The sequence below is a fragment of the Dromiciops gliroides genome, chromosome 1 (genome assembly GCF_019393635.1).
Source record: "Dromiciops gliroides isolate mDroGli1 chromosome 1, mDroGli1.pri, whole genome shotgun sequence".
NCBI lineage: Eukaryota > Metazoa > Chordata > Mammalia > Microbiotheria > Microbiotheriidae > Dromiciops > Dromiciops gliroides.
In genome coordinates, this window is record NC_057861.1 from 631,691,759 (window position 1) to 631,717,376 (window position 25,618).

At 50.0% G+C, this 25,618-nt stretch overlaps 3 protein-coding genes and 1 non-coding gene across 4 annotated transcripts in view; 3 read left to right on the forward strand and 1 right to left on the reverse strand.

Moving 5' to 3' along the window:
- Positions 1-103: 103 nt before the first annotated feature.
- LOC122737856 lies at positions 104-233 on the forward strand. The gene has a single exon (XR_006354609.1). It is a non-coding gene; the product is annotated as a small nucleolar RNA ACA64 (small nucleolar RNA).
- A 2,868-nt stretch (positions 234-3,101) lies between these two features.
- On the forward strand, positions 3,102-5,629 carry RNF151 (ring finger protein 151). The gene is made up of 3 exons (XM_043973566.1): positions 3,102-4,008; positions 4,593-4,689; positions 5,113-5,629. Exons 1-3 carry the CDS (start codon positions 3,752-3,754, stop codon positions 5,518-5,520), a joined length of 762 nt encoding a protein of 253 aa, XP_043829501.1. The 5' UTR covers positions 3,102-3,751; the 3' UTR covers positions 5,521-5,629.
- A 3,275-nt stretch (positions 5,630-8,904) lies between these two features.
- TBL3 (transducin beta like 3) lies at positions 8,905-18,306 on the forward strand. The gene is made up of 22 exons (XM_043979376.1): positions 8,905-9,248; positions 9,389-9,440; positions 9,571-9,666; positions 10,215-10,262; positions 10,344-10,485; positions 12,879-12,963; positions 13,093-13,263; positions 13,373-13,448; positions 13,539-13,632; positions 13,776-13,966; positions 14,058-14,199; positions 14,554-14,612; positions 14,712-14,815; positions 16,329-16,482; positions 16,570-16,800; positions 16,885-16,955; positions 17,055-17,211; positions 17,294-17,352; positions 17,469-17,572; positions 17,711-17,782; positions 17,877-18,035; positions 18,159-18,306. Exons 1-22 carry the CDS (start codon positions 9,199-9,201, stop codon positions 18,272-18,274), a joined length of 2,433 nt encoding a protein of 810 aa, XP_043835311.1. The 5' UTR covers positions 8,905-9,198; the 3' UTR covers positions 18,275-18,306.
- Positions 18,307-18,927: 621 nt separating this feature from the next.
- Positions 18,928-25,618, reverse strand: part of NOXO1 (NADPH oxidase organizer 1) — a 46,679-nt gene continuing 39,988 nt past the window's right edge. The window contains 8 exon segments of the mRNA XM_044000119.1: positions 18,928-19,349; positions 19,351-19,536; positions 19,620-19,737; positions 20,145-20,258; positions 20,804-21,000; positions 22,267-22,444; positions 22,654-22,729; positions 22,916-22,996. Of these exon segments, the coding sequence (XP_043856054.1) occupies positions 19,091-19,349; positions 19,351-19,536; positions 19,620-19,737; positions 20,145-20,258; positions 20,804-21,000; positions 22,267-22,444; positions 22,654-22,729; positions 22,916-22,996 (1,209 nt within the window). The 3' untranslated portion in view covers positions 18,928-19,090.

Below are 25,618 nucleotides of genomic sequence, written 5' to 3' on the forward strand. Positions count from 1 at the left end.
GAAATAACCCAGCAAGGCGGGGGAAAAAGGGGAGTTGAAGGCAACTTGCCTTCATTTCAACCCAGAGGGCACTCGGGCCTGCCGGGAAGGGGTTTAAGCCGGCGTCGCCTGAAAATCATCCGTGGCCTGCTCCGTGGTCACGGGTGAGACCACGGCGCCCACAGCTACCAGAGGTCTTTAAGTATATCCCCCATAGACTGAGTGTGGGGGATAAAACCCAGGCCCCGACAAATGCTACCTGCTACCGCGTGATTGATTGGGGACTGGGGCGCGGGGAGGGCAGGACCTTTATTAATTCCTCTCTTCTCTACCAGGTTTTGGGGTTCCTGGCAGAGCTCAGGCCCAGCCCTTGGAACCGGCTTCTTCGGATCACGTTACAAGCACGGAAAGCTTCGATATGGGGAGACACCCGAAGCTAAGTAGAACACTGCCCCCTAATGAAGTTGGTGCCTCCTCACAAGAGACCAGGACTGTCCCGGACAGCAGTGATCCAGTCCAGACACCACCACTGCACATGCTGGAGAAATGGAATGGGGGTGGCGGGGAGAGATTGCTAAAGTCACGAATGAGTCTGGCAGAGTCTAGGATCTAATTCAAACCAATCTATGTTCTTGAAGTATCTAGTTAGCTTATGCCAGGCCTTGTGCTGGAGGTTGGGGGTCACAGACCAAAAAGGAAATGGTCCTTTCCCTCTTAAGATCTTTGAACAATCAGGGAACATCATTTTCAGGGGAAAGTAAATAAAAATGATGAGGCAGCTAGATGATGGATAGATATCTAGTGCATACAGTGCTGGCCCTGGAGTCAGGAAGACAGACCCAAGTACAAATTCAGCCTCAGGCATTTACTGTGTGACCGTGGGCAAATCATTTCTATTTTCTTTGGAGGGACCTCAGTGGATAGAGTGCAAGAGTTGTGTGATTAAACAACAAAAATAGAAATTATATGGCTGGGAAGAGCACAAAACCACTGAGATCACTGGGAAAAGCTTCTTAAAACCGTAACTTTGAAGGGAGCCCCAGGGGTCTAGGAATTAGTAGGAAGTGACAGCATTCCACATAATTCATCCAGAACATTCTTTCTGCTAGGTCAGTTTGGCCAGAATATGAAAGTAGGACAGAAAGTGGGAATAAGCCTGAAAAGATAGGCAGATTGTGAATTCTCGAAAAGCCACACGACTGAACCTTTTTTTAATTCAGGGAATAAGGTCTGTGAGGTATATCAGTTTGGTGGTTGTGTGTAAGGAAGGATTGGAGGAAGGCAAGGGAGATAATGAAGGAATGTTTAATTGAAATCCATGTGAGCAGGGACCAATCCCTTTTGAGGTACTTTGTCAGTACAATACAACTATTGAATGATAAATGAGGGGGTAGGAATTTGGATGGGTTGTCTGGAGGGTGGTGATGGATTGCATTTTAATTTTGTTTTGTTTTTTACCCAGGAGACTAATAAAGCTGAATTACCCAAATGCAGTTTGCTGGGGTGTTTTGTGAAAGGGGGGGGGTCATTTCCCCATTAGCCAAATGGGATTGAGTTGTATTATTGACCTCTTGGCTTCCAAGGAAATAAATCATATTTGCAGACATAGCAACTAATGTGCTAAACTGGAGATAAATCAACATCCTTTTGAGGCTAAAAGGGCAAGGTTGGACTCAAGCTTAAGCATATTAACACGGAGGGTCAAGGCTCCTTTTAATCCTGAGAGTATATATTGTAATTATCCCCTTATAGTAGCCTGGCATTGGGGACAGGAAGGCCTTAAAATTGATTTTGGGGAGGGGTCCACACATTGTGGAAATCTCCAGCAAAATTCATTTTTACCAATACCCAGAGCTGGGGGAGAACTTCACAGAAATCATAGGACAGTATTAGAATCCATTGTGTGCTGGTTCATCCCCTGGCAGAAGTTAGGTCAGGGGTTTAGAGCAAACCTCAAAATCCTTATCTTTAATTTAGCAATTAACTTGGCTCTTACATATTCTAGATTTGGAGCCAAATGTCATAAAGTGCAGTGGGGAGGGGGGCAGCAAGGTGGCTCAGTAGATAAAGCACTGGCCTTGGATTCAGGAGGACCTGAGTCCAAATCCAGCTTCAGACACTACACTAGCTGTGTGACCCTGGGCAAGTCACTTAACCCTCAGTGCAGTGAGGAAAAGCCATGAATTTTGAGGGCCTTAATTTCTTGATTTGGTAAAATTAAGGAATGCATCAGTTTTTGGAAGAAACCTTGAGCTCAGTTTCCTCATCTGTAAAAAGGTGAAAACAGTCCCTGTTCTCCCTCAAAGTATGAGAATCAAGAGTATATATGTAGAAGCAACTGATAACAGGCCACAGAACCTGTCTCCACTGTGGGCTTCTGGTACCTAGGGAGAAAGGGCAGGAACACCCCTGACTGGGTGCTGATCAGCCTTACTCCTGGCTGGGCACTGCCCCTAGGACCGAGGCTGTGATTGGTTGGTGGTAGACAATGAGGCTGTGATGTCAACCTGATTGGTGGTGTTTGAAATGGGGTCTCTGCCTGCCTCAGCTCAGTAGTGCTGCTGCCTAAGACCACGATCATGGTGAGTTCTTGCCTTCCCCTCCACTTCTCTGTAAGGACCTGTCCCTTTAGCTCAGGAACCCTAAGGAATACCTTCCCTAGGGGAGGCCAGTAGTTTAGAGTGGCAGTGGGGGGTGGGTCCTATTCAGGCCATTGAAAATCTCCAGATTCTTTTCTGCCCAATCTGTGTCTCATTTTCCCCAAGAAAGACATCTGGGTTTTAGGCCTGGCTCTGCCCCACGGGCAGCAAAGTAGTGACTTATGGTAAGTTATTTCACTTTGCTGGTTTCATTCTCTGTGATATGGTATGTTTCCTTTCCCTGTCCTTCCTCCCCTCACTATAAAAGGTTGTAAAAAAGGAAAAAGCATTGACACTGTGATGTGGAGAATGTGGGATGTATTCCTTAAGGCCGATAGGTGGCATAGTGGATAGAGCACTGGGCCTGGAATTAGGGAGACTTGAGTTCAAATACATACTCGCACACTTAGCTATGTGACCCCAGGCAAGTCACTTACCCCTGTTTGCCTCAGTTCCTCATCTGTAAAATGAACTGGAGAAGGAAATGACAAACCACTCCAGAAAACCCCAAATGGGGTCTTAAAGTCGAACACAACTGAAACCACTGAAGCCTAAATCTGGTGTTAAGAGAATCTTTGCTAGTTCAGTTGATGACCACTGCCAGTCTGTGTGCGAATGAATGGAAGGGGGTATGAATGGTCTGTCCATAGGGTACAGGCTTCCAGAAATTCCAGATAGGCAATGTGACCATGACCTCAGCACTCAGTCCTGGAGCATGTGATTTGGGCTTATCTGGGCCCCCATGGTGCAGGATAACTAAAGAACAGTCCCTGGAGAGTGGGCCAGAAAATGAACACTTTCAGCAGTCTGTCCTACCTTCCTCTTAGCGGAGAGTTGGTTTTTTGGCCAGAGTGCCTGCCTCTTTTTTTTTTTCAGTGAGGCAATTGGGGTTAAGTGACTTGCCCAGGGTCACACAGCTAGTAAGTGTTAAGTGTCTGAGGCCGGACTTGAACCCAGGTATTCCTGACTCCAGGGCCGGTGCTCTATCCACTGCGCCACCTAGCTGCCCCAGAGTGCCTGCCTCTTAGTGAATTTATTTAATATGCCTTCAAAGACTGTAGAGTATTTTAAGGGCTGGGTTTCCTCTGGAAAAGGAGGGAGGGTCTTGACATCAGGCAACCAGCCTCCTGCTGATGCTCCAGTGGGCAGGTTGGGGAGGGGAAGACAGGTGGCGGGAGAGAGGGTTCCACCTTCTAGTCACTAATCCTGTCTCTTTGCTGTTCTTGCTTGGGGTGAACTTCCAGAGTGGTGGCTATGATCTCGACCTCTTTGCCAGCCCCCCAGACTGTGCCTTGCTATGTTCTGTCTGCCATGGGGTCTTCAAGCGACCAGTGAAACTGCCATGTGGTCATATCTTCTGCAAGAAATGCATCTTAACCTGGCTGGCTAGGTAGAGTATGCAATCTCGGTCCCAACTCAGTGGGAGGGAATGAATGTAGGCATTTTTGCTTTTCTCAGAATATAGGTAAAAATAGGGCAAGGATAGGATTAAAGATAAGCTCCACTTTAAGAAAACTTGTTATAGAAAAAATCCTCCCAGGCCATGACTAGATCCCCCCCCCCCAAAATCCTAACCCATTGTCCTTCACCCTCATCTTCACTTTCCTTTTTTTTTTTTTTTTTTTTTGGTGAGGCAATTGGGGTTAAGTGACTTGCCCAGGGTCACACAGCTATTGTGTCAAGTATCTGAGGCTGGATTTGAACTCAGGTCCTCCTGAATCCAGGGCCAGTGCTCTATCCACTGCACCACCTAGCTGCCCCTTCCCTTTCCTTTCAATAGGAAGAGGAGATACTTGAGAATTGGGGAAGGAGTTTTCCCTCAACACACTGTGCTAGCTAATAAGCTAACATGTTACAAAGGGTCAAGGGACTACTTATCTAGGATGCTCTAGGGTAGGTGGGTGGATGTGGATCATTTCCTGAAGAACGTGTCTGGTAAACTGGCCTATCAGCTGTATTATATCTCTTCCATAGACAAAAGACATGTCCTTGCTGTAGGAAAGAAGTGAAGAGGAAACTGATGGTCCAGGTGCACAAACTCAGAAAAACCATTGGCCGCCTGCAAGTCAAGGTACAGCAGCCACCCACCAAACAAACCAGGAAAGTTACTTCACTTTTCCAGGTTCTGGAGAGGGGAGGGAGCAAGGTAACCATTGGTGGCAGTCTCTTGATCCATCTATACTGGGAAAGGTCTGGGGGCACAGTTCATATAACACTACTACTTTTCATCCAGCATTTGGAAGCCAGTTGGTTTGGTCCAGATGTGGGGAAAAGGGATTATCAGTAAGAAGTGGCTGAATTTGAATTTACGCTCCCCAGAGCTACTCACTGACCTTTTCCATCTTTTGTTTCTTGTCTTTCTTCTTTCTTATCATCTGGTTTTCCCCTTCTATTTTCCTTTCTTACTTCTCTATTCTCTTCCCTCCCTCTCACCTCCACCTTTCTCTTTGTCTTTCTTTGTGTCCCTTTGCTCTCTGTCTCTGAGTCTGTGCAGTGTAAGAATTCCCAGGCTGGCTGCTGTGTCACCTGTCCCTTGTCTCAGCGTAGGATCCACCTGGACTCCTGCCCTTTTGAACTCACCCCCTGCCCTAATGCAGGCTGCATGGCTAGGGTTCAGCGGGCAGCCTTAATAGAACATGGCCGGAGCTGTGGACATGGGCAACAGCAGCGCTGCCCCCTCGGCTGTGGGGCCACACTCACAGCTGTTGAAAGGGAGAACCACAACTGCTACCGAGAGCTCCGAGAGGCCTGGGGCCGTCGACATCGAATGAAGCAGATCCACCGGGCCACCAGCCTCATCAAAAGGCAGCTGACCCGGCTGGAGGCCTTCCTGGAAGAGGAGGAGGAGGAAGGCATGGAAGTACCCAACATCAACATCGAGGCCACCAGGGCTGCTATGTAATGCCTGCCCAGCTGGATGGTCAGGACTCCTGCCCAGATCTCCTCCCCTGGGGCTGACCTTCCCCAGGGAAAACTGGGGAAGACCAGGCTACTATGACTGTAAATAGAGAAGGATGAATAAAGGTGGAGCCCAAGGGGTCCCAAGCCCTATTCTTCAGTCTTGCGACAGGCCCTACACCTGCCCCCCCAAACAGTCCCCCAAGTTACATTTCTCCCTCCAAGGACACCATCTCCTCTGAGAAAAGTACTCCATCCTCATGTTCTGTAGCCTTGGGAAGCTCCCCACAAAGCTGTCTAGACTGCCCAGAGATTCAAAGCCCCAGTATTATCTATAGCTGGTTCAATTTTAGAGTGTTTTACTTCATTCTCACACAATTTGCCACAACAGCCCTGTTCAGTAGACAACATTATCAGCCCCATTTTATAGATGATTAAAAAAACCAAAACAAAACAAGCTCAGAAAGAGATTAATTTGCCCTTGATCAGGCAGTTATCAAGTGTTGATGCTGGGATTTGAACTTACATCTCCTCATACTTCAGTAGTCCTGAAACATCTTTTCCTTCCTCTAAGGCCAGTCTCTACTGCTGAGTGTGTCCTGTGTGGTCTAAAGACTACCCTTCAAACTCTAGCACTACTCTGAAGCACTCCCCTATCTACACACCACCCGCAAACCCTCCTGGGCCCTGTGTCTTTTGAGATAATTCCCAAACCCCATCTACTACTAGGACCTCCATGGCCCTATCTCCACTGCACTCCATTTCTGTTGCCCAGAGATACACCTACTCAGCAAGGCCTCTACCCTTGTAGATTGGCCTAAAACAAGGGCCCTAAAAGCACAGCAATTGGACAGTGCAGATTACCTCCAAATTGGTGGAGGAATGGTCGAGGTTAGGAGCAGGAGTGTGTAGGAAGGATTCTAGTGTGACAGCGATTGAATTAGTGAAATAGAACAAGGGTCTTTGTTGGATATGAAGGAAGATCTGACCTGCCAAACCACATTGACAGCATGTTTTAGAGCTAAGCTGGCACAAAACCACTCCCAGGAAAATGGTTGGCATTTGGAGGAATATTAAGAGATGGGGTCTGGGAGAGTCTAAGGAGGAAGATGTTAATAAGCTGGAACATTCTGGGAAGGGTGACCAAAAAGAGTGAAAAGAATTGGAAGTGCCCCATAATGCTGGGTGAAGCCATAAAGCAGGGGTTAACTTTTTTTGTTTCATTGACCCCTTTGGAAGTCTGATGGTCTATGATCTCAATGTTTTTAAATGCATTAAATAAAATACATAGGAAACCAATTAGATGGAAAATGGTTACCCAGATATTTTTAATAGGAGTTCTTAGCCTAGTGTCCATGAACTTGAGATAAAGAAACTTAGGGGGCACTCCCTTCCCCCCATCCTAGTGGGGAGTAGGTTTCAGTAGTTAAGAGGAGTGGATGTGATCAGGTATTTATATGGCAATCACTGAAGAAGGATTAGAATTGTTTGATCATAAAATATGAAACTAGGAGCAGTGATGGGAAATTATAAAAAGACAGATATCTTGTCTATTTAAGGAGTAACTTCTTAACAATGAGAATTGTCCAACAACATAATGGGCCACCTTGGGAAATTGTAGTTTCTCCATCACTTGAATTTTTTAAAATTATTTTTTTTAATTAGCAAAAATCCACTTTTTCTCCCTCTTCCATCTCCTTCCTCTTACGCCTACTGGAAAAGGGAAAAAAAAACCCACAAAACCTTGTAATGCCAGACAATTAGTTTCTGGGTAATTAATAAATTAATTATGGCTATCAAGTAATCAATAAATTGAGGTCAATAGCCCTGAAGGACACTGAATGCTTAAAAACCTTTGGAAAAGGCTTGTCTCTGGGGTGGAAATCAATTTTGATTGGTTAATGATGAATGAGGGGGTGGACATGTTAATGAAGAAGTCAGCAAAAAGTCTTCAGTTCCTCCTGCTGAGAATGTGACCTAATCATGAGACAGCAATCTGGGCAAAAGAATCCATCTCTATCCAGACCACTCTGCCTGGTTTTCCCCTTCATCAGGTGGGTCACCCCAAATTCTAATAATGGAAGGAATGGGCTTGTTTCCTAACAGCAAGAACTTGCCTAGACTGGATTCTGTTTGTAAGGTCTATTAGTTGAGTGGGGTCCCACCCAAGACTGAAAAACATGTAGCCAGAGGATTTGGGCAATCTCATCCATCAGCAATGATCTTCAGAGACTGAATAACCTACAGGGTCTGGTTTCTGAATGAGGAAATAGGAAGGGAAAACTTTAATCTTAATTATTCATATGAGAAAAGTAATTTCTCAGTAACAAACATAGTCAAGCAAAACACATCCCTGCATGGGCCATCAAATAAAAGTTTCAATCTGCCCCCTGAATCCATCACCTGTTAAGGAAGTGTGGGTAGCAGGTTTCATCAAGAGTTCTTGGAAGAGGGGCAGCTAGGTGGCGAAGTGGATGAAGCACCAGCCGTGGAGTCAGAAGGACCTGAGTTCAAATTCAGCCTCAGACACTTAACACTTACTAGGTGTGTGACCCTAGGCAAGTCACTTAACCCTCATTGCCCCGCAAAAAAAAAAAAGAAAGTTCTCTGGAATCAATCTTTTTTTTTTTTAAGCGAGGCAATTGGGGTTAAGTGACTTGCCCAGGGTCACACAGCTAGTACCTGTTAAGTGTCTGAGGCTGGATTTGAACTCAGGTACTCCTGACTTCAGGGCCGGTGCTCTATCCACTGCGCCATCTAGCTGCCCCTGGAATCAATCTTAAAGTAGAAACTGAATAACTATCACTGGTCCTACTCAGATGAGAGAGAGTTGGCCTTCAGAGCTGACTGTAATTTAAAGTTTATAGAGGTTATCTCATAACCACTGGCCTTGAATTCCCGTCCATTTCTGAGACTGTGATCACAGGCCACAAGAGGGAGACTGGGAGACTGGGAGACCTGGGAAAAGTTGAGACCCTAGACCAGATGAAGTGACTAGGACAGGCCATGATGCCCTGTAAGGTTTGAAAAGCACTTCGTGAGAATTATCTTATTTGAGCTTTTTATCTTCATTTTACAGAAGAGGACACTGAAGTTCAGAAAGGTTAAGTGATTTGCCCGGAATCACACAATCGGTCAACAACCAGTCAATGAACATTTATTAAGCGCCTACCATGTACCAGACACAGGGCTAAGCAGCTAGTGTCTAAAGGATTTGCACTCAGGTCTTCCTGTGTCCAAATCCAGCGCTCAAGCGCCACCTAGCGGCCTAATGAAGAGCCGAAGGTTGTAGGCAAAGAGGGATTTCATAGTTCAGAGTTTGGACTTCCGGGTGGGTCCGTAACCCGCCTCCACTGCCAGGAAACTACACCACCATCACCACCACTCCGGCTCCATTTATACTGCCCTGGGAACGCTCCCACCAGTCATACAAACACAACTCTGTCTACACAGCCGAGTGAAGGAACCGGAGCACCGCCTCTCGGAAGCAGTCCCTCCCACCATCCACGAGACAACAATCGGAAAAAACCTTGCCCGCTCCGTGTGACGTAATCGTGTGACGCCATCATGCCGCGCCGGAAGTAGGAGTCCCACGCTCCTACTGCATGTGCCGCCAGCGCCGGCGTTTTGTCGCCGGGCAGCAGCTGGCGGGGCTGGGACCGGGACCCGGACCGGAACCGAGATGGCCGAGACGGACGGGACTGGGCCCCGCGGCCTGCGCTTCAAGAGCAAGTGAGGCTTGGGCTGATCAGGGCCAAGCCGGGAGGGGGCGCGGAGAGGGCCCGGGAAAGGTGTCCAAGGGGCCGAAGTCGGGGGGCTGCAGGGCCCCTCGGGCCTGCCTTCCCCCAGCGTAGCCTTTGTTCTCTCCTTAGCTACGCGGTGCAGCGGCGAATCGAGCCTTTCTACAAAGGAGGCAAAGTCCAAGTATGACCCGTGGGGCGGGGGTCGGTGGGGGCCGCACTGGGGGGGGGAGGCTGGAGCTTTGGTGACAAAGGGGGCGGGGCCGAGGGTCGCGGCTTCCCTGCTCATTCCCCTCCTCCTCCTCTCCTTTCAGGCCTCCGGAGATGGACAGCTCCTGTTCTGTGTCTGTGGCCCCGGAGTGAATGTTGTGGACGCCTCTTCCGGGAACCTCGTGAGGACTTTGCAGCAGGTGAGAGAGAATTCGATGGAAGATCCCTTTGTGGGCTGGGGGAGGTGCAGCTAGGTGTCTTCCGGCCCTCACTCTCAGCCTCTGTGTCCTCATCTGTAAATGGGGATAATAGCAGCACCTACTTCACATAGTTGCTGTGATGATACAGTGAGATGGCATGTAAAGTGCTTTTCAAACCTGAAAGTGCAATGTTTTTCTTTTTTGTTCAGTCTTTTCAGTCGTGTCTGACTCTTTGTGACTCTATGTAGGGTTTTCTTGGCAAAGGTGCTGAGGAGTGATTCTCCATTTCCTTCTCCAACTCATATTACAGATGAGGAATTGAGGCAAATGGGGTGAAGTGACCTGCCCAGGGTCACATAGCTAGTATAAGTGCCTGAGATCAGATTTTAACTCAGGTTTTTCTCACTCCAGGCCCAGCACTCTATCCACTGCACCACTTAGCTGCCCAAAGTGCAATATAAATGTTAGCTATTGTTCTAACGTACATTCCTTTTCCTTACTACATCTCCCTTCAACTTGCATCATATCCTCCTGTCTTTCTTCCCCAGGAAGACCAAGAGAACATCACAGCCTTTGAGCTCAGCCCCAACGATGAGGTGTGTGTATGGTGGGGGAGAGGGTGACAGGGTAATTATTTCTGGAACCCCTGATTCTAACTCCTATCCTTTCTTTCCCAGATCTTAGTAACTGGGAGCCGTGCATTATTACTAACTCAGTGGGCCTGGCGTGAAGGCAATGTCACACGTGTTTGGAAGGCTATACACACGGCACCTGTGGCCTCCATGGCTTTTGACCCAACATCCACACTGCTAGCCACAGGTAATCAATCAGTCAACAGACATTTATCAAACACATGCCATGGACTAAGTCCTGTAATAGGTGCTAGGGATACAGACGAAAATCTGTACACGTGTGCAAAATAGATGCAAGATAATCCTAGAGAGAAGACACTAGCAGCTGGAGGGATCAGGAATGGTTTCATGTCAAAAACAGAAGCCTTGAAAGTAAGTGTGGATAATAAGTGCATTTGGAGCCTAGGACATAGCCAGCAAAGAAGCAAGAGATAAGAGCATCCTGTTCAAGGAACAGCCAGAAATCTAATTTAACTGAGCTATAGAGTTTGCCAAAGAGAATAATATAAAACAAGGGTGGAAAGGTGGTAAAAAGGCATCTCAAAAGTGACAAATAGGATATTTAAACTTGGTCTTTGAAATAGTGGGGAACAACGGGAGTTGTTATTGAGGAGAGAAGTATGATATCAAATCCATACTTAAGGAAAATAAATTTGGAAGCTGGTTAGAGGATGAGGGTGAGGAGAATGAATGCAGAAACACCAGTTAGGAGGCAGTTGTAATAGTAGTGCAGGGGAGACGTGATGATTTCCTGAATTAGGTTAGGGGCTGAGTGAGGTAGAGAAATGAGGGTGGATGTCAGATGTGTTTTGGAGGTAGAAATAACACAATAGCAATGTTGACTGAGGACTTGAGGTGTATGCTGAAGGGAAAGAGGGCAGAATCCTTAGCCAAAATAAAAGTTCAGAAGAGGGATAAATGGGGGATACAGAGATTATTCATTCTCTTTTGGACTTAGTGAGTTTAAGGCACCCACTAGATGACAATGGTTAGAAATGTCTGATAGAAAGACAATTGGTGATATGTTTCCAGCCTCAGAAGAGAGGCTAGAGCTAGATATGTGGACCTTTAGGGTCTTCAGCAGAGAAATGATAAATACATCCAAGTGAATCCATGAGGTGTCACTAAGAGAAAGGATGTAGAGAAATAAAGATCCCAGATCATAGGATAGAGCATGAGCCAGCAGAGAAGACTGAGAAGGGAAGATGGAACAAGGGAGGTGGTGAACTAATGGAGGTGTCTCATGAAGCCCAAAGAAGGGAATAGATCCCGGAAGATAAGGTGGTCAGCAGTGCGTGGCTATGGAAGTCAGAAAGCTGAGGATCGGAGAGGGGAGTGGGAGAGGCTTTCCAGATCCATAGGTCAGAAGATTGTTGGTGACTTTAAAGAAAGCACCTTCAGTCGACTGATGAGCTTGGGAACCAGATTTCAAAGGCTGAAAAATGCATTTGGGGCAGGGGAGGGAGGGGTTAGGTAGGATTTTTCGAGAGTTTGATTAGAAAAAAGAAGAAAGATAGAAATATAGCCTGGAGGGATTATAGAGTCTGCTGAGTTTGTTTTGTTTTGTTTTGTTTGTTTTTTGTTTTTTTTAAGCAACAAACATTTGTTTTATTTTTTCCAGTTACATGTAAGGGTAGTTTTCAACATTCGTTTTCATAAGATTTAGAGTTCCAAATTTTTCTCCTTTCCTCCCCGCTCCACAAGATTGCAACCAGGTTATATATGTACAATCCACAGGTGTTCTTTTTATCAGTTCTTTCTATGGGGGTGAATAGTAAGTTTCCTCATTAGTTCCTTGGGATTGTCTTGGATCATTGCACTGCTGCTGAGAGTTTTTTAAGGTTAGGGAAGATTGGACGTGTTTGTAGGCATCAAGAAAGGAGCCAGTAGGTAAGGAGCAATTGAAGGAGAGAAGGGATGAGATCAAAGATATATATTTAAAAGATGAGGTTGGTCTTGGCAAAAAATAAAGTCATCTTTTTCATCAGAAGAGAATGGGGGGTGGGGTGGGGATGATATCAAAGGTCTGTGAGGGAGGTCACAGAATGAGTTGAAGTCCTCAGAGGCTTAAGGAGAAGAAGAGGTTTGGCAGAGCCAGTGTAGGGAGTGGGCTAGAAAGTAAATGAGGGGGCAGCTGGGTGGTGCAGTAGATGGAGCAGTGGTCCTGGATTCAGGAGGACCTGAGTTCAGGTCTGGCCTCAGATACTTGAAACTTACTAGCTGTGTGACCCTGGGCAAGTCACAACCCTCATTGCCCTGCCAATAAAAAAAGAAAGTAAATGAGAGAGGTACAAGGTATTACTTTGCTACGGTGAGGTCTCAGTTGAGATTTGATAACAAATTTGTACTGTACCCCAGGGAGTTGTGGGATTCTCCAGGCCTATTTACCTGGGTGAGTAAGAATGAAGAAGGGGGTTGATGGAAGTCATCCAGGATCAGGGTTTGGTAAGACATGAATGGTGATAAAACAAGATGTGCCCCTAGGAAGTTTGAGGGGGACTGAGTTCCAAGCCTGCGTATCCCTTCTCATTTTGTCCCGCAGCCCCATGTTGCTCTCTGTCTCTGTCTCTGTCTCTGCAGGCGGCTGTGATGGAGCAGTGCGTGTCTGGGACTTGGAACGAAGATATGGGACCCACCACCTCCGTGGCTCCCCTGGAGTTGTCCAGTAAGTGCTGGGTTCAATCCATTTTACAGGTGGGGTCCTCATCAAAGCTGGGAGTTGGGGGCACTGGGGCTGTGACCCAGGGATCTGGAAGGAGCCAGCGTTGGGTGACCCCTGTTTGACCATCCCCAGCCTTGTGGCCTTCCACCCAGACCCTGAGCAGCTGCTGCTCTTCTCTTCTGCCATGGACTGCACAATTCGTGTCTGGGGTCTTCAGGCTGGAGCCTGCCTGGCCGTGTTAAGCAGTCACTACAGCACAGTCACCTCCCTGGCCTTCAGCTATGACGGTCACACCATGGTCAGGTCGGTAGCTGGAGTTTGTGAAGGGGAGGTCCCTTTTTCTGGACACAAGGGATGGGATGGGTGCTCAGGGTACTCAGGCACTGACCAGGCTCACATATTCTCCTGGTAGCTCTGGCCGGGACAAGATCTGTACTGTGTGGGACTTGAAGACTCAGACATCAGTAAAGACAGTCCCTGTTTTTGAGGTGAGTCTGGAGTGGTGGAAAGGGAAGGGAGACCTGGGATCAGGCCCAAAGGAGCCGACGGACTGACCCTCCTGGTCCTCTTTTTCCTAGAGTGTGGAGTCTGTGGTGCTGCTTCCAAAAGGGGAGGCTCCTGCGCTGGGTGTGAACACGTCAGGGCTGCATTTACTCACAGCTGGAGATCGAGGTGAGGAAGGGAAAGGCTCCTGTCCATGTCCAGGATTGGCGGTGGCCTAGGTTCATCCCCACCATGCTCTGGCTGTTTCTCCATCTCTGATCTGACTCTCCCTGTGTCTGAAGTAATCTCTTGTGTTTGTGTGTCTGATGCAGGAGTGCTTCGAGTATGGGAGGTTGAATCTGGGAACTGCGTGCATACCCAGAAACCTATCCTGGGTGAAGGTGGCCCTGGCCGGGAGATCACACACTGTGCCCTGGTCCCAGCTGCCAGGCTGATCATGGCGGTCACAGCCGAGCACAACATCCTCCTCTATGAGGCCCACACCCTTCGTCTTCACAAGCAGGTGGGTGCTCTCTGACCCCCCTGTCATCTAGAGCTTGGTAGGGGAGTGGGGGTGGCATTCCTGGCATTCATTTGCTCCTCTCCCTATCCAGTTTTCTGGCTACAATGAGGATGTATTGGACGTGAGGTTCCTGGGTCCTGAAGATTCCCACATCGTTGTTGCCACAAATAGCCCCCGACTCAAAGTGTTTGAGCTGGAAACATCTGATTGCCAGATCCTCTGTGGGCACACAGGTGAGCCTGGGCCCCCTCCCCCTCGTCCTGCTGAGTCACCCTTGACTCTCACATCTCCTCAGGATTCTAACCCCTGACCCAGGACTCCAGGGGTTTCTCCAGACCTCTAGTGGGGGAATACCTCACTGAATTTTGGGGGTGTGCCCTGGCAGCCCGGGAGTGCTCAAAAGAGCACTGAGTTTGACCAGAGTTCAAATCCCAGCTCTTCTGCTTGCCACCTGTACAGGCCTTAGGCAAGTCATTTCCCTCTGTAAGCCTCAGTTTCATTATGTGTAAAGTGAAGTGGTGGAAGGAGATCTCTGAGGTCCTATCTGAGTTTAAGCCTCTGATTTTCAGTTCCTTTTCTCCCCACAGACATAATCATGGCTTTGGATGTTTTCCGGAAGGGCCGGCTCTTTGCCAGCTGTGCCAAGGTGAGGGCTGCCCTGTGGAGACCAAGAGATGGGGAGGGAAGAGATAGGCTGCCTTGTTAACTAACCACCCTTCACTTCCTCCACTTCTCCCCATCCCAGGACCAGAGTGTGCGCATATGGAGAATGAATGTGACTGGGAAGGTGCATTGCATAGCCCATGGTTCTGGCCACACACATGGCATAGGCACCATCAGCTGCTCCAGGTACTGCACGTGAGGCCCAGAGAGCAAAGCCAGTGGGCTTATCCTGAGGGTGAACTTCCCCTCTTCCTCCCTCTTCCCATGTTCAGGGAGTTTCCAGGCTGAAAAGACTCATCCTGACTGAGACTTTCCCTTGGAATCTCCTGGTTTGAGGAGACAGAAGTAGCAGCAGATGCTGCCCCTGCCCACAGGGAGCTCACTGCCTGTAGGGAGACAGAACTTAGACAGAAGAGAATGAGAAAACAGGCCAAGGCAGGCAATGCACAGGGTCTGGAAACCTGTGACTTAATCTCTGTGAGACATAAAGACTCAGAAGCATAAAGCTCTTGTGGCCTGGTGCATCAGGAAAGACTTCCAGAGGGGGGCAGGGAGGCATGGCTGCTGCTGCTGCTGCATTTGGAGAGACTGACAAGCCAAGAGGGAGGGGATGAAGGAGTTTAGCATCTTAGGAAAGAAGAAACTGTTCAGGGGGCAGCTAGGTGGCGCAGTGGATAAAGCACCGGCCCTGGATTCAGGAGGACCTGAGTTCAAAGCAGGCCTCAGACACTTGACACTTACTTGGCTGTGTGACCCTGGGCGAGTCACTTAACCCTCATTGCCCTGGAAAAAAGAAAAAAGAAAAGAAGAAACTGTTCAAACAAAGGTGTGGCACAAGGAAAATGCAGCTGTTCAGACTTTGAGAGTTGTCCAACTGGGGTAGAAGGCAGGAATTTAAAGCAGTGGCTTCAAGTGAAAAGAGATGAGTTTGAGTCCAGGCTAGGCAGTAGAGAGCCAGGCCTGGACTCAGGAAGATCTGAACTCAAATCCTGCCTCAGATAGCAGCTGTGTGATCTTGATCAAGTCATTTAACCTCTATCCTGTCTCAATGTCCTCATCTGTAAAAGAGGAAGAATAATAACACCTATCTCCCAGGGATGTTGAGGCTAAAATGAGATAATATTTGCAAAATATTTATAAATCTTAAAAGTTCCATATAAAGGCTAATTATTATTATCATTGTTATCTTTTGGGGGGGGTGAGGTAATTGGGGTTAAGTGACTTGCCCAGGGTCACACAGCTAGTAAGTGTCAAGTGTCTTGAGGTCAGATTTGAACTCAGGTCCTCCTGCCTCCAGGGCCTGTGCTTTACTGCACCATCTAGCTGCCCCAATTGTTATCCTTTAAAGAATAGAGAACCACTCCCTTCAGAGCAGTATAAGACAGACTCAAGGCAGGGACAAGGGGCAGCTAGGTGGCACAGTAGATAAAGCACCAGCCCTGGATTCAGGAGGCTCTGAGTTCAAATCTGACCTCAGACACTTGACACTAGCTGTGTGACCCTGGGCAAGTCACTTAACCCTCATTTCCCTGCAAAAAACAAAACAAAACTTATGGCAGGGACATGACTTAAGAGCCTGTTGCCGTAGTTCTGGGGTGAGAATATGTGACCTGGGTTAGGGGAAGGCTGTAGAAATGGAGGGGAGGCTACAGAAGCAAAAGGCCTCATGAATTCTGCCTCTTTCATCTCCTGGTGCCAGACTGAAGGAGGCCTTCCTGGTGACTGGGAGCCAAGACTGTACAATAAAGCTGTGGCCCCTTCCCGAGGCAGTAACATCCAAGAAGATGACCCGAGACCCCAACTGTGATCCTCTTCCCCTCCAGGCTCAGGCCACCCAACGGGCCCACGACAAGGTAACACCAGGACGGGAGACTGGAGACCAGGAGGAGCCCAGCTCACTGCCCCTGCCCCAGTTACAACTTCCCTCCTCCTGTCTCTAGGACATCAACAGTGTAGCTGTATCTCCCAACGACAAGCTGTTGGCATCAGGCTCCCAGGACCGAACGGCTAAGCTGTGGTCCCTGCCTGACTTCTCCCTGCTGGGCGTCTTCTCTGGCCACCGGCGAGGCATTTGGTGCGTCCAGTTCTCCCCCATGGACCAGGTGTTGGCAACAGCCTCAGCTGATGGCTCCCTGAAGCTTTGGGGTCTGCAGGACTTCAGTTGCCTCAAGGTAATAATACTCCTGACTCCAGCCCCTTGGGTCCAGAGGGAGGGAGCTGGACCTCTGCCCTGACCGTGCCCTTCTCCTACCCAGACATTTGAGGGTCACGATGCATCAGTGCTGAGAGTGACCTTTGTGAGCCGGGGGACGCAGCTGCTGTCCAGGTCAGTTGGGGCAGGGACCAGGGCAGAGCCTGGTCCGGGGCAGGGGGGTGGGGGCAGCAACTTGGGGTTCTGACACTGTTAACTTCCTGGTCATCACAGTGGCTCGGACGGCCTGCTCAAACTCTGGACAATCAAGACCAACGAGTGTGTGCGGACGCTGGATGGGCATGAGGACAAGGTGTGGGGGCTGCATTGCAACCGGCAGGATGAAGCACTTGTGACAGGAGCCAGCGATGCTCGCATCCTGCTCTGGAAGGTGGGTGAGGGCCCAGCCTCCAGGAGTGGGAAGTGTCTTTTCTTGGCCTCTGCTACCTTGGGCTGAATGACTCTGTTTGCAGGATGTGACTGAGACAGAGCAGGCAGAAGAGCAGGCCCGGCAGGAGGAACAGATCCTCAAGTAAGTGCCAGGGTTACCACCCGCAGCATCCCATCCCCCCAGCCCTAGCCAAGCCTTCCTGGCTCTTGTTCCCTTCCTCCCCCGCCTTTCCCCACTGACTCTGCACCTCCCCTCAGGCAGCAAGAACTCTCTAACCTGCTCCAGGAGAAGCGGTATCTTCGGGCCCTGGGCCTGGCCATCTCTCTGGACAGGCCACATACTGTGTTGACAGTTGTCAAAGGTCAGTGACCTCAGAGGGCAGGAAGTACCAGAAGGGAAGGGATGGAATTGCTTGGGGAGTGAGTAAGGGAGGTGTGGAGGTGGATGTAAATCCCTAGCTTTCTTCTCTTTTCTTGGATTCCCCTTCTTTCCCCCATAGCCATCTTGAAGGATGTCGAGGGTCCTAAGAAGCTGGAGGAAAAGGTCCTAAAGCTCCGGAGGGACCAGAAAGGTCAGTGTCCATCAGGCCCAGCTCCAGCCAGGCCTTTGGGGGTGGGAAGGAGGCTTAGCTGTTCCCTGACCTCTTCCCTGGCCTGTTTACCCAGAGGCCCTGTTGAGATTCTCAGTCACGTGGAACACAAATTCCCGGCACTGCCATGAAGCCCAGGCCGTGCTGGGCGTCCTGCTACGGCACGAGAGCCCCGAGGAGCTGCTGGCCTATGAGGGAGTCCAGGCTGCTCTGGAGGCCCTGCTGCCCTACACTGGTGAGTGACCACTGGTTCCTGCACTAGGGAACGACCCTTTGGGGAGGGAGGTGCCCAGTCTGGAGCCTGGTGGGGAAGTGGGGACAGGATCTTCCATCACCCGCCTCCCTCCCTTCCCCTCAGAGCGACACTTCCAGCGGATCAGCCGGACTCTGCAGGCTGCCATGTTCTTGGACTTCCTATGGCAGACGATGAAGCTCCCCGAAACCTCAGCCTCCCCAGTCCTACAGCCTTTGTAACAGCATTTTGTATAAAAGTTTGTCAAACCCCACATAAGCATTTCCTTTATCTGGGGTCTTGATCCTCCCTTGCTGATCCTAGGGGTCAGCTTTCACAAACCTTCCCAAGTACACTCACAGGATTCATGTCCCAGATGTCCCTGAAGCATGGGCCAGCCTCGGGACAGAGCTTCCCCCCCTCTCCCCCAAGTTGGGGGTGGGGGTAGGGGTCCTGCCTGATTGCTTTTGTCATTTCCTGAGTCACTTTGAACTCAAGCTGTGCTTTGGGGGAGATGGAGTGGGTCTGGGCCTGCCTCAAGGGAGTTCACAGCCAGGGGAGGGGGCGGGGGGGGGGGGAATGTGACAGTGGATAGGTCATTGCATTTGAGGTCAGAGTATTTCCTGTGTGACCTTAAATGAGGTTAGACTAGATGACAAATAGAGTCCTCTCCTTTTCTGAGTGAGATAATGCCCTTGGAGACAAGTGACTTGACTGAGGTTATTTAAGGCTGAAAGTGGCAGAGCAGGATTTGGTCTTCCGGGCTGTAGCCATCAGCCCCCAGGAAGCTTGGGGCAGAAACACAAGGTTTGCCCAGGGGGAGGAGGGTGCGCTCTCCCGTGCTTTCAGTTTGCAGATGGGGAAGGGAGAAAGCAGGCAGGCTCTGTTGGCCAGCTCTGGGAGAGCTTCCTTTTTATTCACACACGTACAAAACCCAATAAAAATAAAGACAGAACCACTCAGAACTCGGTCCCACAGGGACAAAAACAGAGGTGAGGGCAGCACTTCAGAACCTGCTGTCGGAAGGATTTCTCAGGGAGGGGGCGAGGCAGGCTTGGCTAGGAGTGGGTTGGTGCAGGGGGCACGGGCACAGGGCTCTGTAGTCCCGAAGGCCAAGTGGGTGCTGAGGGCCTCGGTGCCTCGGGACCAAGAAGGGCCTTGCGGGTCACAGAGCAGCAACTCCGAAGGATGTCCCCTCGCCTGGGCCGGGCGGGCACGGCAGGTGCAGAGCCAGGGGCCGCCGTGGCACTGCCTTCCTCCCCATCATCGCTGCCTGAGCTCGAGCCCGAGTCCGAGCTCGAGTTGGGCGGGGGGGGGCGGCGGGAGGCGCCCCTCCCTGGGCCTTCTGCCCGCGCCAGGCTCGGCTTCAGTTCTGCCACCGTGGGGCTCCGGCTCCAGGCCGGCCCGGCCCGCGTTCAGGAGCACGCCCAGTGCACTCGCGTTAGCGGGGCCCCGGCAGCGATGCAGGAGCACGGCTGGGAGCAGCCCCACGCGGCCGCGGTACCTGCGGGGAAGGGCACTGGTCACATCCGAGAGCTTGGGGAGGTGGAGCCGCACTCACACTCCTGCCTCCCGAACCCCACACACCTGCAGTGCCACCAGCCAAGCTCAGACACCTTCAGCACGGTCACGCGGGCCCCCGCAGGCACAGACAGTTCGTCCTCCCGGCTGCTTTCATAAGCTTGCGTGGCACAGAACGGCAGCCCTGGAAGGGGCGGAAAGGGACCGCTCCTGTCAGCTCCCCCTCTGGGTGCATGATCAAGGGCGGAGGCTGCTCCTCCGGGCAGCCTTGGGTCAAAGGGCTGCCGGGGAAGATCGGCAGACGTGTCTAAGTCCGACCGCGAGGACGTCTTCCCCCAGAACCAGCTAGGGACACAGAGTCCGAGAATTCACAGTGGGTAGGTGCCTAAAGAAAGACCGGTCTCTTACAGATGGGGAAACCGAAACGGGGAAAGGACTTGTCTAAGGAAACACCTGCGGCTGAGCACAGAGTGCAGCTCTAGGCTGGGCACTCGTAGCCCCGCCTCCTCTCCCCCTCCTTAACTTCCCCCTTTCCCCTCCCTTTGTTGAATCAAGAATTGGTGGGTAGGGACTAGGAGAAGGGGCCCTTACCACCGCAGGGTATCTGGGGCATCTCTTCACGTCCCTCTCTTGGAGATACTTCCTGGAGGTAGGGTGCAGGAAACCAAGCTACCTGCTTGTCCTCATTCTCCACCAGCCACCAGCCTGGGGAGTGGGGGAGGGAGATTGTTCAGGAATGTAGACATTCCGAGGCTACAACTCAGCAGGTAAGAGGGAATAGGTTTTACTTACATATGGAAATAGCTACCTATTGTGGGTGCCCATGCATACAAGTCCAGCGCCAATAAGTAGCCTCCCTATCACATCCCAATTCCCAGCATCTGGAGGATTTTGCTCTGCTGTCAGGGATAACAGAACCTGTCCTTGCCCCACCAGGATTGCCACCTAAGGGTTCCCATTCCTTGCCCAAGGCATAGACTCCCACCGGGGTCTCCCAGGGATAGAAGTCAATTTCCCCTCAATGTCCCCACCCCAACCCCAAGCTAATACTTCCACTTCCCCAGGGTTCCTGTCCTCTTTCCCCCCAAATCCTAAAAACCCTATCCCTCAGCATCCCTGTTTCCTGGGGCTAAGACCCACATCCCTTTAGGATCCCCACCAACATGAAGTACCCCGCCCCCATCCAGGGCTGAGGCCCCCATCCTTCCATCTGCTCCATGTCTTCTCCCTCCACTGCCTACTCTTCCTACCTGTGGGTGCTCTAAGCAATACGTCCAGCTCTTCTCCAGCTCTGGCCTCAAAGGGCCTGCCCCTGGTGTCCTGTGTACTGTAGCTATCCAGGCACTGGAAAGTCTGGGCCTCCAGGGTGTGGATGTCTGGCTTTAGGGCAGGGGGCTTCTTTGGTCTCTGTTCTGGCCTCTCCCAAGGGGAGGGCATGATCACCAGGCTTTAAGAAAAGAGATAACTGTGGTAAGACTCTGGAATTGGGAGTTTTCTAGATCCAGTACAAGATTTTTCTGCCTACCCCCAGGCTGTCTCCAGGTGGAACTTCCTCCCCATCTCAGCTCCAGCCACTGTTCTCCTTAGCCTAGTATTTGGGCTTTCCACCTAGCATCATCTCTTTTTCATTCCTGGACATCCTCAAGGACTTCACAGTCATTTCCACATCTAGATCTTTGCTCAGGCTGTGGCTCCTATCCAGAATGCCTTCCTGCTATACCTCCCATTTCCCATAGCCTCCCCCTACCCATTCCTCCCAAACTAACCCAAGTCCTCCCAGACTTTTCCAACCCTTCCTCCCTACTACCACCCCTCCCACACACACACACACCCAGACTGGTAGTACAATTAATATCTGCAAATATGAGTGGATAAAGCACTGGCCCTGGATTCAGGAGGTCCTGAGTTCAAATCCAGCCTCAGACACTTGACACCTATTAGCTGTGTGACCCTGGGCAAGTCACTTAACCCTCATTGCCCCCACAAAAACAAAACAAAAAACAAATATCTGCAAATACAAGAAGAGTTGTTCTGTGGGATAGGGTTGGGGCCTGGACTTGTCATTGGTATAAATGGGATCTCCTGATACTAATGGAGGTCAGCAACTTATATTCTCAGAGAATCACCTCTTAACCAGGGTCACATAACCAGCATATGTCAGGGGTAGGACTTGAACCCAGGTCTTCTGGGTTTCAAAGCTAGCACTCTATCCACTACACCAAAATGCCCCACATAACACTTGTCCTGTTTGGCCCCATATGGCAGAACTTGGTTGTACCAATGTGTGAGGGCGGGGGAGTACTTTCTAGGAGGTCAAATCCCACCAGCTATAGGGAAGAGCTTAACAGGATTGCTTAGGCATGGAAGAAACAGGCAGTGGTGGGTGCCCTGTCAAGCAGAGGGTGTATGATTACTGGGGAATGTAGGGGGAATTGATACACTGAGATTTAGAATCATGGGCTCTTAGAATTGGAAAAGAATTCTGAGGCCTTTCTTTGAAGTCCCACCTCTTCCCAGAAACCTTTCCTGGTGCAGCCCATGCCGATCTTTTCTCCCTTCTCTCAGCTTCCTTAGCCAATCCCCATTTCAGTGTCCTCCCTCCACGAGTCTTCTCCCAGTCAGACTCTGAGCTCCCTGACCCTCAGACCACGACAGGGTGGGCAGTGTTATCTTGATTTGATTAGGAAGACAGCATCTGAGGACTCGCAAATACCTGTTCTGGGGCAGGACAGGCTCCAGGTCCCCAGGTTGGGGCTGGAAAAAGTCAGTGACCACCTCACTTTGGGATACTGTCTCTGTGGTCCCCAGAAGTTCCTGAGAATAAGCTTCCAGCCGCTGTAACCTGGCCAGTCCCCTTCGTGTCCTTCCACTGGGCAGAAGTACTGAGGCATCTACAGGAAGAGCAGGGATAGCTGTGAAACCCCAGTTCCTTTGCTTCCCTCAGCCCTGAGCCCCAGCCTCCCTTTGCTCCCATACCCCTGGGATCTCACCCCTCCCCCCCTGCCAGGTCCCAGGACCCTCTCTCAGACTGACCCAGTGCCTGGGGGTCTGTCTGTTCAGCCCCACCCTCCTACCCCATCCCTATCACCAGCCTCCTAACCTTGAAATTTGGGAAGGACACAGTCTGACCTCTTCAGCAAACCTGCCTCCAAGGGAAAGGTGGCCTTCAGCCTTTTCTGGGAAGATAGACTCAAGGGTCATGGTGTGGCTTCAAATAAGGGAAGCAGGTGATGAAGGGGTAACGTGGGCTGGGAGGGAGGCCCTAGGTTCAAGGGAGTCATTGGGTAGTCCCCAGAACGCAGGCAGGTGAGGAGGTTGGTTTTTGAGGGTCCTGTGGGGCTGGGGCAGGGATGGTGTCTCACATGGAATTGGCGGAACTCCTGGAAGGTCCTGTAGATGAGGCTGTCACTGCCGTCCGACCAATGCACTGAGAGGATGAATATCTAGGGTCCAGAAGGGGGAGATTCTGGCATTACCCCCCTCCCTGTTCCACTTAGCTGACTCAAGGGAACATCCCTCCTGTTCTATACCAGTGCTGGGTACAGAGGGCTGACCCCTACCCAAGTCTCCCCCCAAATAGCCTCATTTTCTACCACCTACCCAATCATTCCCTCCCTAACCCAAGCCTAGAAGAGAGAAAAGCCATGACAGAGAAAAGGGGGAGACAACGACTTAGGGGGCAGAGACGGGGGAAGAAAAAGAGATACTGGTCATGGAGGAGTCACAGGGACTGTGGAAGACAGGGCACTGAAGATGATGAGAAAGGAGAGTCAGCCCAGTGGGTGAAACAGATGGGAGCAACAGAGGCAGAAACAGAAGGCAGAGAGAATGAAGGTGGGAGAAACATGGGGAGATAAGAAAAGACATGTTTAGGGAGAAAGTGGAAGAGAGGGGCAGCTAGGTGGCACAGTGGATAAAGCACCAGCCCAGGATTCAGGAGAACCTGAGCTCAAATCCAGCCTCAGACACTTGACACCTACTAGCTGTGTAACCCTAGGCAAGTCACTTAACCCTCATTGCCCTGCCCCCCCCCCAAAAAAGAAGTGGAAGGAAGAGTCAAAGGAATGAGAAAGGGGATGAATCAGGCAGAAGTGGGAATCAGAGAGGAGAGACGGGAATAAAGGAGACCAGGATACAGAAAAGCAAAAAGATGAGGAGCCCTGGCTGGGAAAGATGGAGGGAGAGATGGAGGAGGTGGGGGTGGGGGGGAAGGAGGAGAAACAGAGGAACTGGAGAATACACAGAGAGAAGGAGCAGACATAAGGAAAACAAAAACCAGTGTGTTGATAGGGATCGGGACCAGGAGACCAACTGAGCAGTACCTGAGGATGCCTGCCCAGAACAAATCCCACCCCTCGAACCGAGTCGGGCTGCTGGATACCTGTCATCCTGTTCTGCGTGATTCCCTATGCCCTCATCACCTTAAAAGGATGGGGAGAGAGGGCGGGGCCAGGGCCAGGAGAAACACCCCTTGGCAGGCTGCCAGGCGGCTTCCAAGTTGATTGTCTCCTCCTTGATGACCCCTCAAGTCAGATACCAGGAAGATCTGCCTGGGGCTGGAGGCCTGAATTTCCCAGGAAGTGTCTCTAGGATACCTTCCTCCTGACCTCATCAGGGCCTCAGAGGCAGGAGACTGCTCCTGGTGTGGTTTGGCAGGAGAGACAAATCTGACCTCTGAGTTTTTGGATTCCTGGGATAAAGACAGCTGTTGTAGAGAAGAAAGAATACTGGAATATAAAGGGATGCTGCCCCCAATAAATACTTTTTCATTTGTTAAAAAAAAAACATTGGGGTGGCTAGGTGGTACAGTGGATAAAGCACCGGCCCTGGATTCAGGAGGACCTGAGTTCAAATCCGGCCTCAGACACTTGACACTTACCAGCTGTGTGACCCTGGGCAAGTCACTTAACCCTCATTGCCCCGCAAAAAAAAAAATAAATGTTAAAACCTTCTCACAAATTAAAGAAATGCTATAGACTGAGAATAAGAAGAAAGGCTAGAGAATGGGAGGGGGGCGGTATTTGCACAAAACATGTCTGGGGGCAGCTAGGTGGTGCAGTGGATAAAGCACCAACCCTGGGTTCAGGAGGACCTGAGTTCAAATCTGGCCTCAGACACTTGACACTTACTAGCTGTGTGACCCTGGGCAAGTCACTTAACCCTCATTGCCCCACCCCCCAAAAATATGTCTGATTAAAAAGTCAGATATCCAAAATTTTAAAGGATTTTAGTCCCTAGGATTCAGAACTATTGCCCATACCCATCAAAATTGGTAAAGATAGTAAAAGATGAAAAAATCCAATGTTGGAAGGGATACAGAAAAAGAGGCAAAATTATTTAGTATTGGTAGAACTACGAGTGGGTCACACCATTTGGGCAGGCAAGCTGTAATCATTCTGAGGAAAGTTTCGACATTTTGTATACCTTTCGTTCTCACTTTTGGTTTTATAATTCAATGAAATTATTTAACAAAAAGAAAAAACAACACCTCTCTGTGTGAAAATATTCACAGCAGCACTATTTGTAATAACAACAAAGAAATAGGCCTGGTAGAAGAATGTGACTGGATATTACCTTTCCATAAGGAATAATGAATGTGAAGGAAATATGGAAAGACCTCTCCAAAGGGAGGCAGACCACCTCTTGAGAAAGAGGTGATGGAACTCCAGTGCAGACAGAGGCCTATTTTTTGGGGGGGGGAGGGGCGGGGCGGAGACAGAGACATGGCTAATGAAGGAATTTATGTTTCACTATATATGTTTGTAACAAGGGTTTTATTTTTTCTTGTATTCTCTATTTTTGTGGGGTAATTTAATTATTTTATTAACAAGGCCAGCATGTTATTAATAAAAGGATGGTCATTTGGCCATCTCTCTTAGGACAAAGACCTCTTGTATTCTCAATGGTGATGGAGAGGCAAGAAGGAAAAAAGGCTAATTTTGTTTGAGAATAAAATAAAATGGGGACAGCTAGGTGGCATAGTAGATAAAGCACCAGCCCTGGATTCAGGAAGACCTGAGTTCAAATCCGACCTCAGACACTTGACACTTATTAGCTGTGTGACC

Excerpts from the sequence above, each read along its gene's own strand:
- RNF151 (XM_043973566.1), top strand. The coding sequence starts at position 3,752 with ATGCTCCAGTGGGCAGGTTGGGGAGGGGAAGACAGGTGGCGGGAGAGA. Across the intron at positions 4,009-4,592 it reads ATCTTAACCTGGCTGGCTAG|ACAAAAGACATGTCCTTGCT; the intron begins GTAGAGTATGCA and ends TCTCTTCCATAG. Across the intron at positions 4,690-5,112 it reads TTGGCCGCCTGCAAGTCAAG|TGTAAGAATTCCCAGGCTGG; the intron begins GTACAGCAGCCA and ends GAGTCTGTGCAG.
- TBL3 (XM_043979376.1), top strand. The coding sequence starts at position 9,199 with ATGGCCGAGACGGACGGGACTGGGCCCCGCGGCCTGCGCTTCAAGAGC. Across the intron at positions 9,667-10,214 it reads TCGTGAGGACTTTGCAGCAG|GAAGACCAAGAGAACATCAC; the intron begins GTGAGAGAGAAT and ends TTTCTTCCCCAG. Across the intron at positions 13,967-14,057 it reads CCCTTCGTCTTCACAAGCAG|TTTTCTGGCTACAATGAGGA; the intron begins GTGGGTGCTCTC and ends CTCCCTATCCAG.